This window comes from Rhinoderma darwinii, chromosome 9, assembly GCF_050947455.1.
Source record: "Rhinoderma darwinii isolate aRhiDar2 chromosome 9, aRhiDar2.hap1, whole genome shotgun sequence".
Taxonomy (NCBI): domain Eukaryota; kingdom Metazoa; phylum Chordata; class Amphibia; order Anura; family Rhinodermatidae; genus Rhinoderma; species Rhinoderma darwinii.
The window spans coordinates 22566675-22583327 of NC_134695.1; the positions used below are offsets into that span (position 1 = coordinate 22566675).

The window sequence follows — 16653 nt, forward strand, 5'->3', positions numbered from 1 at the left end:
ATGAACAGAAAAATTAGTACTCACCTATCCTTTCCCGCGGAGATTCAGCACTGACCCCCCCATGCGACACTCCTGATGATTGCTTACATGCAGGCCTGTGACTGCTGCAGCCAATCAGACGGCTCAGGGGTCATGTGTTGTAGGAGCTGATTGGCTGGACCAGTCACATCCTGAATGCATGTAAACAATCACCAGGAGTGCTGCCAGAGCTTCAGCATTGGATCGCTGGGGGGAATGATAGGTAAATACTGCTTGTTTTGTTAATTCATGTCACTTGCAGCCATTAGAAAAAAAAAAACAGGAACCCCATAAAACCCAACTGTTAACACCGAGTTGTCAATTTATTTCTGAACTTCTGGAAAGAATAACAGCGGCTAAGATCAAGTAATTCAAAGAAGGTGGCTGCTGTGCAGTAAGGAGCTGACCCCACTCTGTAATGTTACTTCCAGTTTCTTGGAGGCACGCTGGATTAAAGCACTGTCAGGATGCTGGTGCTGTAGGTGGTGGAGATGGCTCTCCTGGCTGTCAGCTGTGAATCCACAGTCTTCACACACATAGAGCTTGGTCCTTCGTTCCTTGTAAGCATATTTCTGTTGTACTCCATGGATTTTCTTTAAATGTGATTCCAGTGAGCAGCGCTGAGTGAAGGCTTTGTCACATAGGTGGCACTTGTAAGGACGGACACCTATAAAGGAGAAAATGGAAAGTTGTTACCAGTTTAAATAGTCTATGGGTCAAGTAACAATGATACAAATTTCATTTTCCAGAATATCTAGAACTACAAGTTTTTGATTACGCTTCACATTGGATATAATTCCTGCTTAATATATTATGATATTACATAGAGGACGCCTATCAATGGCGGATTATAATGTGGGCTTTTCGGGCGGTCGCCCGGGGCCCGAGGCTGCCAGGGGGCCCATCGGGGCCCGAGGCTGCCAGGGGGCCCACCGGGGCCCGAGGCTGCCAGGGGGCCCATCGCGGCCCGAACCGCACACAAACTTAAAAAAATATGCAGCGCTACCGCGCTGCCTGCTTCCGACTGAATCTGCATCCGCAGGACGCAGATTCAGTTTGGTTGAATGCTGGAGCCTCGCTCCAGCATTCACTCTGCCGTGAGCGGCTCGGTGCAGGCAGGCGCGATGTAGTGACGTCATCGCGCCTGTCTGCACGGAGTCACTCACAGCACAGCACAGTGCAGAGGAGGAGAAGCATCACATCCCCCACCGTCGTGGGAACCGGGATAGGTAAGCAATTATGTTTTCTTCTTTTATTAGGTACGTACATATGGGGCATTATACTGTGTCAGCTATGGGGCATTATGCTGTGTCAGCTATGGGGCATTATGGTGTGTCAGCTATGGGGCATTATACTGTGTCAGCTATGGGGCATTATGCTGTGTCAGCTATGGGGCATTATGCTGTGTCACCTCTATGGGGCATTATGCTGTGTCAGCTATGGGGCATTATGGAGTGTCAGCTATGGGGCATTATACTGTGTCAGCTATGGGGCATTATACTGTGTCAGCTATGGGGCATTATACTGTGTCAGCTATGGGGCATTATACTGTGTCAGCTATGGGGCATTATACTGTGTCAGCTATGGGGCATTATACTGTGTCAGCTATGGGGCATTATACTGTGTCGCAGCTATGGGGCATTATACTGTGTTGCAGTTATGGGGGCATTATACTGTGTCACATCTATGGGGCATTATACTGTGTCACATCTATGGGGCATTATACTGTGGGGGCAGCTATGGGTGGCAATATACTGTGGGGGCAGCTATGGGGGACATTATACTGAGCAATTACAAGAGCTGCAGGTCCAAGGGGGGAGACGCTGTGTAGCACAATATACAAGGGGGGATTGTTGTATAGCACTATATAGAAGGGAGCGCTGTGTATCACTATATCTAAGGGGGATTGCTGTGTAGCACTATATACAAGAGGGGGAGGGCTATGTGACGCTATTTACAGAGGGGACGACGACTGTGTAGCGCTATTTACAGGGGGCTGTGTGTGGTGCTATCTACAGTGTTTGACACAATTATATTCAGGGGCGCAGTCTATGGTGCTATAATATTTAGGGGCACAGTGTTTGTACTATTTTATTCAGGGGCGCAGTCTTTGGTGCTATTATATTTAGGGGCACAGTGTGTGGCACCATGATAATATTATCTTTGTTTATAGGTGTGGAAATGTTGGAAAAGTGAGGAGCCAAAGACATCTGAGTGGCAAATTCTGCAGAAATGGGTCATGGCCGGGAAAAGTCGTCATGAAGTCTGGACTGGATGGAGAAGAGAAAAAAAACTACGTCGTCACCTGTGAGTCACTAGATTTATAGAGAATCTGTCACCTCTCCTGACATGTTTATTATAGGAAATCCTTGTATTTCACAAAAAGTCTTTCTGCAGTCAAGGACTGATAGACAATTCCCCTTGTCAGGAGGATGTGTCCCTGCACAGTGTGATATTGTCAGTATGTAGGGACACCGCGCTGTGACAACGGGAATCGTAACACTGTTAATGCTTGCCCCAAAAAGTAGTGTTAAAAATAGTTACGGCGCGGCAGGGCGGCGGTGAGGAAGGGGGGCCCAAGTTTGGGTAACAGCCCAGGGCTCATGGTCTACTTAATCCGCCACTGATGCCTATGTATGAACAAACACCAACTCCTATTAGGGCAATGGGATAGCAGGTGGGCAGAGAATTCTGTAGAAGAGCTCCCCTGCATACATCTGCATTCTGACAATGCAATGCTTACACAGGCTGTTGTGTACTGTCAGCAGATTTGTAGGGTAATGATTGGAAATGTGAAATCTTTCCTGCATGTTTATTAACAAATGGTCTAATGGCTCAATGGACTGATTCCACTAATTAAATTATGGAATTGCTTGCAATGCAATTCTTTAATAACATAAAAAGTGGAATTTCTATATTAGACTATAAAAATGCATCTTAATATAAACTTAGAAAATGGTCCCAAGATGGTATAACTGTTAATTTTTCCAACATTTTGTCATGATCTAGGGGTATGTGGACCCACCACCGTAGCGGAGGGGCAGCTGGCCGAATAACAGTCTATATAAAGTCTATGCAAAGTCCTTAGCACAAGAGTACCTGTAAGAGTCCAGATAGTAGCAGGGGCTTTGGCACAGATGGAACTTGACGTGGTAGATGATGCCAGATGTGGCGGATAACACCAGGCATGGCAGATGACAGCAGACGGGGCAGATGACAGCAGATGTGGCAGATGATATACACGACTCCGACTAAAGGCTAGGTCCAGGAAACAACACAGCAACCGGATACAGGATACAGGTAGCAGGATATGGGAACACTGGGAGCAGGATACAACTAAGGGACCATTTTCAATACGAACATGGGTAGACAACAACAACGCTCAGGCAAGGAATGGAAGGGCAAAGTCCTTTTTATAGTCCAGGGTGATCTGGGGATTGGATAGGGAACTTTTAGTATGCATCGCGCTGACCCTTTAAGGTCGGGGACGAGTGCGCGTACCTTACGAGTTAGTCCAGGGCAGGACAGTAGCTGGAGCTAGAGTCTCCTAGGAGGGAGACACTGGCAGGAGGCCAGGAGTCTGCAGTCGCGGCCATCAAACGGCCCGCAGTCATTACAGTACTCCACTTACGCCCCCTCTTCATGGGTCCAGAACGCAAGAGGAATCTTTTATGAGGGTAGGAGCATTAAGATTCTCTTCTGGCTCCCAGGATCTCTCCTCAGGACCAAACCCTTTTTAGTACACTAAATAGAAAGTCCTTCTTCCTACTCTCTTGTAGTCCAGGATCTCCTTCACCTCGAACACATCAGAAAAACCGCTGGGAGCAACTGCAGAACTAAGAGTTTTACCATAGCGGTTCAGAACCACAGGTTTAAGGTGGGACACGTGGAGTGAGTTGGGAATCCAGAGAGTAGTTGGCAACCGAAGTTTATAGGATACATGGTTTATCCGTTGCAGAACTTCAAAAGGACAGAGTAACCAGGGAGCCAATTTGTGAGAGGGCATCTTGAGACAAATGTTTCTCGAGGATAGCCAGACTTTGACTCCAGGAGAGAATTAATGAGGAACTTTTCTTTTTTTATCGGCATGCTTTTTTATGCGATCCACAGGCAGGAAAAACACAGACTTAGTTTGCTGCCAGATGTGAATAAAAGTACCAAATGTAGAGTTAGCTGCCGGTACTTGAGTCATGGCTGGCACAGGAAGGGGAACTCGTGGATGTTGGCTGTACACAATGTAGAAAGGAGAAGAGGCAGTAGACCCACATGTATGATTGTTTTAGGAGACTTCCGCTCAAGGCAGAAGTTGTATCCAATTGTCATGTTGGGCGGAAATGAAATGACGAAGATAATTCTCCAAAATTTTATTGGTCCTCTCCACTTGACCATTGCCTCGGGTGATAGATGGAAGAGAAGTTCAGCTTTACATCTAGCAGGTTGCACAGATATCTCCAGAACTTGGACATAAACTGTACACCCTGATCCGAATCAATATGAGAGGAAGTCAGTGCAGACAGAAGATGTGTAAAATAAATAGATTTGCCAGGCAAGGAGCAGACAGAAGACCAGTCAATGGAATAAAATGTACCATTTTAGAGAAACGATCCACTACTACCCAGACCGTAGTACATCCAACTGAAGGGGGAAGGTGTGTAATAAAGTCCATAGCGATATGTTGCCAAGGAGCATCAGGGACAGGCAGAGGTAGAAGCAGACCAGCAGGTTTGGAGCGGGTAGACTTGTTCGAGGCACAGTTTGTACATGAAGAGACATAACCCGTAATCTCTAGGCAGCGTGGGCCACCAGTAATGACGAGCTATCAAGTCCTGAGTCTTTCGAACACCAGAGTGCCCAGCCAGTTTGGAGCTGTGTCTCCAGCGGAGAATTCACTTCCTGTCTGCAATATGAACAAAAGTCTATCCCTGAGGAATGTCTTTCATTTGCAGAGGGTTAGCGGCAATAATCCTAGAAGTATCTATAATATATTGAGGATATTCCTCCGAGTCATTAGTTTCAAGTGATCGAGACAGGGCATCAGCCTTCACATTCTTGTCAGCAGGACAGAAGTGAAGCAAGAATTGAAGTCGAGCGAAGAACAGCGACCATCTGCCTTGGCGAGGATTTAGTCGCTGTGCTGACTTTAAGTATGTGAGGTTTTTGTAATCCGTATAAATGATAATAGGGTGAACAGCGCCCTCCAGCAAGTGTCTCCACTCCTCTAATGCCAACTTGGCGGCCAGCAACTTCTGATGCCCAATGGAATAGTTGCGCTCTGCAGGAGAGAATAATTTTGAAAAGAAGCCACAGGCCACCATCTTGCCTTTAGAGGTTGTTTTTTTTACATAGTAGTGCTCCAGCACCAACGGAAGATGCATCCACCTCCAGAAAGGACTGCCGAGATGCATCAGGGTGACGAAGAATGGTGGCTGAGGTGAAAGCGCTCTTGAGGTTGGTAAATGCTGACTCTGCCTCCAGAGGCCAAACCTTGGCGTTCACCCATTTCTTGGTGGTGGCAGACATTGGAGCAGTCAGAGACGAGAAGTTTGGGATAAATTGCCGATAGAAGTTTGCAAATCCCAGAAATCGTTGTATAGACCGAAGACCCTGTGGACGTGGCCACTCTAGGACAGACTTCACCTTCTCTGGATCCATCTTGAGTCGACGGTCAGATACGATGTAGAGGAGGGAGGGGCACAGTGTTCCTCTCGAACACACACTTTTGGAGTTTAGCATATAGGTGAATCCCCCTTAACCGCGACAGAACTTGGCAAACATGCTTCTGATGCGTCGTCAAATCAGGTGAGTAGATTAGGATGTTGTCCAGCTAGACCACCACACAGACAAACAGCAGATCCTGTAAGATGTCAAACAAACTCCTGGAACACTGCTAGAGCGTTACACAGTCCAAAGGGCATCACGAGATATTCGTAGTGACCGTCTTAGGTGTTGAATGTGGTTTTCCACTCATCACCTTTGCGGATACGGATCAAGGTATAATCCCCCCGTAGATCCAACTTTGTGAAAATCTTGGCCCCACAAGATCTGTGGAAGAGTTCGGAGATGAGTGGCAAGGGGTACTTTACTGTGATTTGGTTCAAACCTCGGTAGTCGATACATGGACGAAGAGATCCATCTTTCTTCTTCACGAAGCAGAATCTGGCTCCGGCCGGTGAGGAAGACTTCTGGATGAACCCTCTCTCAAGCTTCTCCTTAACATAGTCGGACATTGCTGGGGTATCCCACAGGGAGAGAGGACAGACTCGTCCACGAGGTGGTGAGGCGTCAGAAAGTAATTTAACAGGGCAATTGTAAATGCGATGGGGAGGAAGAGTCTCTGCCTCCTTCTTGCTGAAGACGTCCGCAAAACTGGCATAATGTGAGGGTAGATCAGAGAGTGACTTAGAGAGTGGAGGCAAAACGGGATGAACCTATGGCAGGCAGCAGTGAGGGCACTTGGACCCCCATTGGAGGACTTCTCTGGAACTCCAGTCCAGAACCGGAGCATGTAGACAAAGCCAAGGCCAAGCAGAATAGGATAGATAGCTTCAGGCAAGACGAGAAAGACAATCTGTTCCGAGTGAAGAACTTTGTATTGTCAGTGGTTCGGTGACAGAAACAATAGGGTCGGCAATAATAGTCCATTCACAGAGGCAACAGCAAGAGGTCTCTCCAGAGGAACTGTGGGTAGATAAAGGCGATCCACTAGATCCTGCTGAATAAAATTTGCAGCTGCTCCGGAATCCAGATAGGCAGAGGCGGAGTGTGATGACTCTCCAGAGACGATGATTACAGGAATAGATAATTTTGGAGAGGCTTTTGCATTTCTGGTCGTTCCACCTAGGGTTGTCTCTCCAACCAACCCTAGGAGCTGGATTTTCCAGGCTTTTGTGGACATCGGTGCACAAAATGGCCTTTGAGGCCACAATACAGACACAAACCTGAAGAGCGTCTGCGCTGTTTCTCCTGCTCGGACAATTTAATTCTGTCCACCTTCATAGGTTCTTCTGGCGGAACGATGGAGGAAGGCAATATGGGTCTCTTAAATGAGGGTGCCAGTCTGTAGAAACATCTTTCCCTCTGAAACTCCTGGGCACGTTCCTGGATCCTCATGTTGACCCGGGTTGCCAACAGGATAAGAGCATCCAGAGTGGAAGGAAGATCGCGAGCTGCCAGCTCGTTTTTGATGTGCATGGACAGTCCTTGCCAAAAGGTTGCCACCAACGCCTGATTGTTCTATGCCAGCTCCGCCACCAGTGTACGGAAGGAGATGGCATATTCTCCTACCATTGCCTCCCATTGTTTGAGAGTTAGCAGAGTGGAAGCTGCAGAGGATGTTCAACCCGGCTCCTTGAACACTGTACGAAAAGTCTCTAAAAATAAAGCTGGATCAAAGAATACCAGGTGCTCCCGTTCCAATATGGGGTTCGCCCAAGTCAGGGCCTTGCCAGCGAGAAGAGAAATGATGAATGCTACCTTGGCCTCATCAGAGGGGAAGAAATGAGCACGCAGTCTAAAATGGATGGTACAGTGGTTAATGAAGCCTCTACAGGCTCTAGGACCTCACGTGTTTGAGCATGAATCTCTATATGCACATATACCTATGGTTTGGGGGGAATATTTTTGTATGTTTGGTTATTTTACACTTTGTTTGTATGATTGGGTAGTGTATTGTATAGGAACCCTTAGGGACAGGTGAGGTACACACACACACCCTTGTAGGTAATTGCCACCTCAACCTTAGAACTGGTATGGTCCATTCGATCATGGATTGAATGATAGAGGGGAAATGGAAGGCGATGCTCCACCCCACAATTGGATTCCTGGGTACTGAGACATCACCTCCTCCCCGGGGATGTTAACCTGCCATGATAGTGACCTGGATATCGTCCCACAAAGATTGTTTCATCTTCAATCAAGATGCTGGAAAGAGTTGGAAAAGTAACGGATTGTATATTGAGGCGAAAGGAAGGGCTAAGCCATTCCAAAGCTGACCGTGTGAGGGTATAAGGAGCCATACACGGGTCGCATGTTAATATTGAATCGGCCGCTGGAAAAACCCATTGATGCGTCTAAAGAATTCCAAGCAAGAAAGAACAAGGACTCTTGAGGTTCGTGGACTTTGAGGTTTCGTATGAACTTCGTTCGTTTGATTGACTTTGTGGTTTCGCATGATCTCGTTCGTTTGATGGACTTTGAGGTTTTGTTTCAACTTCGTTCTATGGACTGTGAGGTTTTGCGTCAACTTTATTCTATGGACTGTGAGGCTTTGATTCAACTTTGTTCTATGGACTGTGAGGTTTTGTTTCAACTGTGGACACTAAACTCCTAAGTCTGAGGACTGGCGGGAAGGTGGCCTTGAGGAGATAAGTGATGTCAAGTACCTAGGTCCAATATATATATATATATATATATATATATATATATATAGTGTATGTAATGTCTCATGAGCCAGGGCTGTAGAGACACAGCTCTGGACATGAGCAACGGCTTCACAACAAATCAGGACAATTAGTTATTGTGCTGCTTCACTTGGAAGCGATGGAGACAGGAGATACTGCTTTCATTTTAAACTTCCCGCGCGCACGGGCGTTCTTGCGCGTGCACAGGGGTTCTTGCGCGTGCACGGGCGTTCTCACTTGCGCGGGCCACTCGCCCTGCTATGAGCGTAGCGGCACAGTTCAAATAGCCCTGCATCGGTGCACTCAGTAGCTGGGACCTGCCCTCACCACTCCACCAACGACGCTCTGCGTACCTGCTCCCCAGCTCCACCAACGGACTTCTCTTGCTCCTCGGCTCATCACCCTTGCTCCCGGCTCCAACAACGTCCTCCTCCCCTGAACAACAATCAATAAGTATCAAGTGCAGCAACAGCTGCATTTAACCCTTTCACTCCCCTGGACAACGAGCAACCCTTTCACCCCTGTCCTAGCCCCGCACTTTAACCCTCTTTCCTCTTCACTACAGCATTTCCCTTTTCTAACCCTTGCTTCTCCCCTACACAATGAGCTGGTGCCCCTGAGTTAACCCTTTACCTACCTGCACATCACATCCATCTCCTGGTACACATCCCTTGATAATCCTTTCCCACCTGCCTGCACATTCCCATTGTTAACACTTTACCTACCTGCACATCCCCTGGTACACATCCCTTGTTAACCCTTTCCCACCTGCCTGCACATTCCCATTGTTAACTCTTTACCTGACTATTCCCTGGTAACTCTTTATCTTCCACATCCCTTGTTAACCCTTATTGTACAGGGACAGTTATATTTAGGAGGAAGCGGGACAGAAATAGTGAGCGTGTGTGTTTTGTAACGTAACTTATATGTATGTTTAGGTAAGTGGGTGGTGGTATAGATTAGTATTTGTCATACCTTGTTTATACTGTACCACGTGTAGTGTTAGTGTATTCAATACATATTAAGTTATTATGTGTATTGGGATACACTGATACTATACTGTGATTATTTACTGTGTTAGGTGTATTTTATCTAGGTGCAATTATTTTGTATTAATAAATATTACCTTTATTTCTACTATACGGTCGTATTCCCTTAATAAATAGCAAAAGCAAGTAGACTAACGTTAATATAGGGAAAAAGGTAGGGGAACTAGGCATAACCCTAGTGACCATGATATAAAGGAGGTAGTAATAGTGGGTGGCACTATCCGATGAACCCCGCTATTATTACCCCATGCCCTTTTACAGGGACCGTTTGTAATACGAACATGGGTAGACAACAACAATGCTCAGGTAAGGAATGGAAGGGCGGAGCCCTTTTTATAGTCCAGGGTTATCTGGGGATTGGATAGGGAACTTTTAGTATGCGCCCTAGCAGTCATTCCAGGGCAGGAGATGCTGGTATGAGGCCAGGAGTCTGCGATCGCGACCGTCCAACGGAGGGGAACATCGGCAGTCCGCGGCCGCAGCCGTTAAACATTTCTGCCTACTCGGACAAAAACTTTGCATCATATCCAAATTTTGGAAATCCCATGACGTTCCAACACGGGAGGAATTGTTTGTGGGGAAAATAGAGCATTAACCCCTTAATGACCGGGCATGTTTGTACCTTAATGACCAAGCCAGATTTGTCAAATGTGGTATGTCTGACTTTATCAGAGAATAACTCTGTGAAAGTTTTGAATATCCAAGTAATTCTGACATTGTTTTTTCGTCACATGTTGTACTTTATTTTAGTGGTAAAAGTAGACTGATACAATTTGCGGAAATTAATAAAAAAATAGAAAAATGGAAGAAATTTTGTAAAAATTAAAATGTTTCCCTATTTTTAACTGCAATATGTCACATATGTACACACATACTGTACAATTTTTAAAATTAAATATATATTTCCATCTCTTTACTCTATTTTGGCAGCACTTTTGAAAAAATAAAATACATTTTCTTTTCAACAAATTTTATTGAACATTTTTACATTTAGGTAAAAGACATATATCAAAAACAGATTGAAATAAAATTAAATATAAACCATTTCACTCAATGAATTATAATGTTGTTATAAAAAACAAAGTGACAAGCATTCGTGAATGCAATGACAGTAAATGCAGGATCAATATATGAAAAGGAAACATCCTATACAACAAGAGACAGAGAAGGGGGGAATAGAAGGGTTGGGAAGAATATAGCGGAAAACTGGGATTGGTAAGGGGGGAGGAGCCGGTCAGAAATCTAGAATGAAAAGAAAAGTCACTGGACTTAATAAGCAGTGATCATATTGGCAGGTAAGTGAGGGTATGCGTAGCTAATCCAGGGCGACCAAAGCGACTCAAACCCGGCAACCCTATCTAGTAAGATTCCTGTGAGTTTTTCGTTCACAAACATCTGGTCCATTCTAGTTTTAACCCCTGCAAAAGTTACTGTATGTTTTTTCCAAGAGTGGGCTATAGTTATTTTTGCAGCCAAAAGGATATAAGAGAATAACCGAAATTGTGCGTTCGTAAGCTCTGGGGGTTTGTGATGGAGAAGGCCTATCTTCGGATCTCTTCTTATAATAATGCCAAACAGACTTTGGGCGAGACCAAATACCCTACTCCAGAATCGGATAAGCTTAGGGCAGGACCACCAAATATGGAGCATGTCACCGGGAGAGTGGCAACCACGAAAGCAAGAGGCAGGGTAGGTGGGAAAGGCACGTGCAAGTCTGCTAGGAACCAAATACCACCTCATCATGACTTTATAAGCCGATTCTAAAATATTTGTGTTAATGGAGCAGTGTGATACTATACTCCAGATATTATGCCAATCTGCTGGTTCGAGCGTCACCCCCAGATCCCGGTGCCATCTATCCACGTATGTGTGGGGAACAGGTGTGGGGTTGTTAAGGAGCCATTTATACAAGACTGATATGATCCCTTTAGTGTTAGGGTTGTTTTCGCAGATTCGCTCGAACTGTGAGTAAGAGTCTGAAGCAGTCTTGTTGTGGAGAAGAGAAGTAATCCAATTCTTAAGTTGTAGATATCGGAACACTTCGCCGTTGGGAATCTGCTGAGAGGTCTGAAGCTCACAGAACGAGAGAATCCGGGAATGGGTGGGCGTTAGAAGATGATGGACTCTGAGTATACCACTAGTCCACCACCATTTAAAGGCTTGGTAATTGTCTGTACCTGGGGAGAATAAAGGGTTATGCCACAGGGAAAGGAGGGGAAGATGCGGCGAGATCAATCTGCTAGAATATTTAACTGAGTCCCATACCGATAAAATGTGCATGAGTGGGGGTGATAGGTGGGAGGAGCGGAAAGAGGGAGGTAACCAGGGCACTGATTGGATCGGGGTTGGCGACATCTCCGGAATATCCAGGTACACCCATAGAGGCATATTTGCAGAAGCATGCAATTTAGTTAAGGGTGCTATCATAGCTGCATGGTAATATTTGGAGACATTCGGAACCCCCAGTCCCCCATCTGCCTTTGGTGAACAGAGGGTGGACCTGGATACTCTAGGGCGTGCTCCCTTCCAAATAAAAGATGAGATCCGATTCTGGATGAGGCGCAGAATGTGTGCTGGGACTTTGATTGGCAGGGTTTGAAACAAATAAAGAAGCTTTGGAAGGATGGTCATTTTGACTGCAGAAATACGGCCTATCCAAGATAAATAGGTGGATTGCCAGGATGTCATCAAAGATGTTATTGAGCGAATAAGGGAGGGGTAATTAGCGGAATACAGCTGCTCATAGGAGGGAGTCAACTGGATACCCAGGTAGTTCAATGAGTGTCCGGCCCACTGGAAGGGGAAATGGCTTTGTAGTGAGTGCAGGGTTTGTTGTGATAGATTAACATTTAAAGCGATAGATTTTGCGGGGTTTATAGTAAGTCCAGAAATAGCAGCGAAATCTGATAGAGTTTGCATTAAGTTAGGAAGGGAAATAAGGGGTTGGGAGAGCATGAGTAGCATATCATCTGCAAAGAGGGACAATTTATGTTGCACTCCCCCTAACTCCAGTCCCCTAATGTTCTGATTCTGGCGAATCATCATGGCTAGGGGTTCAAGTGCTAGGATAAATAGAATAGGGGATAGAGGGCATCCTTGTCTGGTGCCCCGTTCAATAGGAAAAGAAGCAGACTGGTAGCCCGCGTAACAGACTTTAGCAGTAGGGTTGGAGTAGAGGGCGTGCACCCATGACATAAAGTGGCTACCAAAACCCCACTTCCCCAAGGCAAAATCCATGTAAGACCAAGATACTGTATCGAAGGCTTTTTGAATGTCGAGCGAGAGAAGCATTGACGCCACATTTCTCTTGCGTGCTAGGTGAACCAAGGATATAACTCTCTTGGTACAGTCGCTTGTTTGTCTTCCAGGGACAAAGCCTGCTTGGTCTCCATGTATAATCCCGTCAAGGAAGCGGTTTACTCTACCCGCCAGGATTTTAGCTAAAATTTTTATGTCAGTGTTCAGGAGGGATATTGGCCTATAATTGGTAATTTGAAGAGCATCCTTTTGAGGTTTGGGGATCATTGCAATATGGGCTGTCAGGGTTGGTGTCTGAAGGGTTGTGCCAGTTCTGATAGTGTTAAAGAGTTGGGTCAAATATGGGCTTAGGAGCGGAGAAAGTTTTTTGTAATATAATGGGGAGAAACCGTCTGGGCCAGGAGATTTGGAAGGTTTTAATTCCTTGATAGCTGCCTGAACTTCAGTCTCAGATATCTCAGCTTCCAATGCTTCGAGATTAGAGGAGGTAATATCTGGAAAAACCAAATTAGCTAACAAGCCTTCAGCCTTCAAGGGATCAAAAGGTGGGGGGGATGAGTATAATTTGGAAAGGAAAGTTTGAAATTGGGAAACAATCTTATTAGGGTCTGCTGTTATTGTGCCGGAGGCTGTCCGCAATCTAACTGGTTCTTTTGGCGCAGCGGGAACTCGCAGCTGACGTGCTAAAAGTTTACCCGGTTTATTGCTTTGCGAGTAATAGCGCTGCTTGGACCATCGTAGCTTACGTTCAGCCTGTTCCGTCAATAAAAGGTCAAGCTCTAATCTGGTAGCCTCAACTGACGCTTTATTAGCATGCGAAGGCGTCTGTTTCCAAGCATTTTCTTTTTGTGCTAGTGTTTGGTATAAATCTGTTATCTTCTTTTCTCTGTTTTTTTTTTTAATAGACCCCAACCTAATGAGAGTCCCCCGCAGGGTGGCTTTATGGGCTTCCCATAGTATGATCGGCGAAGACGTGGAACCTTCATTTAAGTTAAAGTATTCCTTAACCGCTTCTTCAATCTGTGCGAATGAGTCTTTGGATGTCAAAAGGGAGTCGTTTAGTCGCCAATTAAAGGATAGCCCCCGTGGGATTAGAGAAGAGAAGGAGACCTCAACCGGGTTGTGGTCAGACCAGGGTGTGCTAAGTATCTTTGCGGCGGAGCATAGTGGTAATGAACGCTGAGACGTGAATATGTGATCAATGCGACTAAAAGAGGAGTGGGGGTTGGAGTAAAACGTAAAATCTTTTGTATTGGGATGTAATTCCCTCCACAGGTCATGTAGATCGTGAGCCTGTAGCATGTCACTAAACATAGACGAGGAAGTTTGAGGTGTGGATGATGTCAGGGTCGGGGATTTATCTAAAGCTGGATTAATTACCAGGTTTGAGTCGCCCATGACCACTAGCAAGCCCTTTCGATTGGCATCTATCTGTTTAAATAAGTGAGAAAAAAACTCTGTTTGAAACTCATTTGGTCCGTAATATCCCACTAGGGTCACCTCTACATCAAATAGAGTACCGACCAGAATCACATATCGACCAGTAGGGTCAAGAATTTCCTTGTTACAAAGAAAAGGGAGATTCTTTCTGAAGGCAATAACTACCCCGCGTCGCTTTTCATGGGCATAAGAACAATGGAAAACAGGAAAGTGTGCACTAAGATGTTGTGGTTTGGAGGCAACAGAGAACCTGGTTTCCTGGAGGCAGACAATGTCCGCATGACAGGCTTTGTAGAAATGAAATGCCTTCGATCGTTTATGTGGCGAATTAAAGCCTTGGACATTATGAGAGATTATTTTCAAGGCAGAAGTAGCCATATGTATGATCTGATGATTTTATAGTGAGTTCTGACCGGCAGGGGGAAAGGGAAAGAAGGGCTGGAAAGAGAGGGGAGGGAGAAACAGAATAGGTAAAAAGGGGTGTAGAGACAAATATGCATTTGGAAAACTGAAGAGGGAAATTCGTCCGAAAATCGACCGAAAAGGGTGGACAGTAGCACAGGGGATACTACTGATAGAGTTCGGGTTCGCCAACACCTGGGCACAAAGGTGTGGTAACGGCAATCTGTTGAGGTGAACCTAAACACCATGTCATGACATATAGGGGAAAGCAATGACAGAGAGGGGAAAACTAGCAAGAGAGTATGGGCCAGGGGGAGAGAACATTAATTTCCAGAACATTCTGCCCCAAGTAAGATGGCGGACCAGGCACGCCGAGTCGCGTTCAATCATATAACCAAAATTAAACATTGTCATCAATCAAGGCAACAATTACTTGGAATTATCTTGCCGGTTGACCTCCTGCAGGCCATACACACAGTGCCGCCTAAAGGCAAGGCAAAGTATGTCTAGCCGGCAGGACAGCAAAGCGACAACCACGTTAATAGAAAAAATAAAAATAAAAATAAATGGTTAGTGCCAAGTCAATAAGCATTGCATCTAGTTAAACAGCAAACTTATTCCAGATACAGAATCTCCAGAACATTCTGCCCCAAGTAAGATGGCGGACCAGGCACGCCGAGTCGCGTTCAGTCATATAACCAAAATTAAACATAGCCATCAATCAAGGCAACAATTACTTGGAATTATCTTGCCGGTTGACCCCCTGCAGGCCATACACACAGTGCCGCCAAAAGGCAAGGCAAAGTATGTCTAGCCGGCAGGACAGCAAAACGACAACCACATTAATAGAAAAAATAAAAATAAATGGTTAGTGCCAAGCTAATAAACCTTGCATCTAGTTAAACAGCAAACTTGTTCCAGATACAGCAAAACATGGCCTCCACTACCGCCCGCCACCCAGCAAATAGATCAGTCCCCGCCGCAAGAGAACCAATATACAGGGTGGAAACATGTTAAAAGTACTCATCCATCAGTCGGGGTCATCTCGGATATCATAAACGGATCCAGATCTCCCGGGTGGTCTGCGGGGGGGGACCTTGTTCCAAATAGGACGTAGCGGCGGCCCATCACGACGTTCCTGAGAAAGTTGACTTGATCGGGCGGCGTCTGTCGGTAGAAGCTGTAGGGTGACCAAAATTTGCCGAAGCTCATCTGCCGTGCTGGCCGAATAATATTTGTTGGCTAGAGAGAATTGGAGCTTGAAAGGATATCCCCATCGATATTTGATATGGCGGCTTTGTAGAACAGCCAGTAGGTTTCTCATATTTCGCCTTTTCTGTATAGTTATCGGAGAAAGGTCCGCAAATATTTGGTACTCGTGGCCCTGAAACTTTAGGGACGATGTGGCTCTAGCCTTTTGAGACAGGGTTTCTTTGGTGGCATAATAAGTGAGCTTCACCACTATGTCTCGTGGCTTGCCATCTTGTCGTTTAGGGCCTAGCGACCTATGAACCCGGTCCATCTCCAGCCTATCCACCGGGAGATCCGGTGCCAGCTCTTGGAATAGGGCCGTAATGGAGGAGTTAAGGTCCTCGTATGTCTCGGGCAGACCTCTTATCCGGAGATTCCCCCGTCGTGCACGGTTCTCGAAGTCCTCCAGGCGTAGCATCGTTGAATCCAGGTCTGCTCTCAGTGAATCAAATTCGGCATCGTGCGCATTCAAGACTTCGATGGTGTCGTCCATCTTAGTTTCCAAGACGTTTGTCCTGGCTCCCAGTTCACGTATCTCTTTGGTAAGATCTCTCGACAGCTTAGAAGCGGTGAGCTGCAATTCTTGCTGCAGGAGCTGTTTAAATTTCTGCAGCAAAGAAGCGTCCCTGGTGGTGAACTGGGGTTCAGGTATCTGCGAGCCGTCTTCTTGGGAGCCTGCAATAAGTTCAGGCGAGGCCTGTATATCGTCGTCCGAAACAGCCGACATGGCGGGCGAAGTTGCAGTCTCAGGCTGGGGGGCAGGGACGGAGGACTCCGGTTTCGAGTCCTTTCGGCCCACTGCGCTCTTCCGAACCATGAACAATCCGGGCAGAAGA

General features: G+C 46.1%; 1 protein-coding gene across 1 annotated transcript in view; it reads right to left on the reverse strand.

Annotated features, from left to right (window-relative positions):
* Nucleotides 1–389: 389 nt before the first annotated feature.
* The window catches only part of OVOL1 (ovo like transcriptional repressor 1), a 39743-nt gene continuing 23479 nt past the window's right edge, over nt 390–16653 (reverse strand). Inside the window, exon 4 of the mRNA XM_075837356.1 lies at nt 390–685. Within this exon, the coding sequence (XP_075693471.1) occupies nt 390–685 (296 nt within the window). The remainder of the gene's footprint in view (nt 686–16653) is intronic.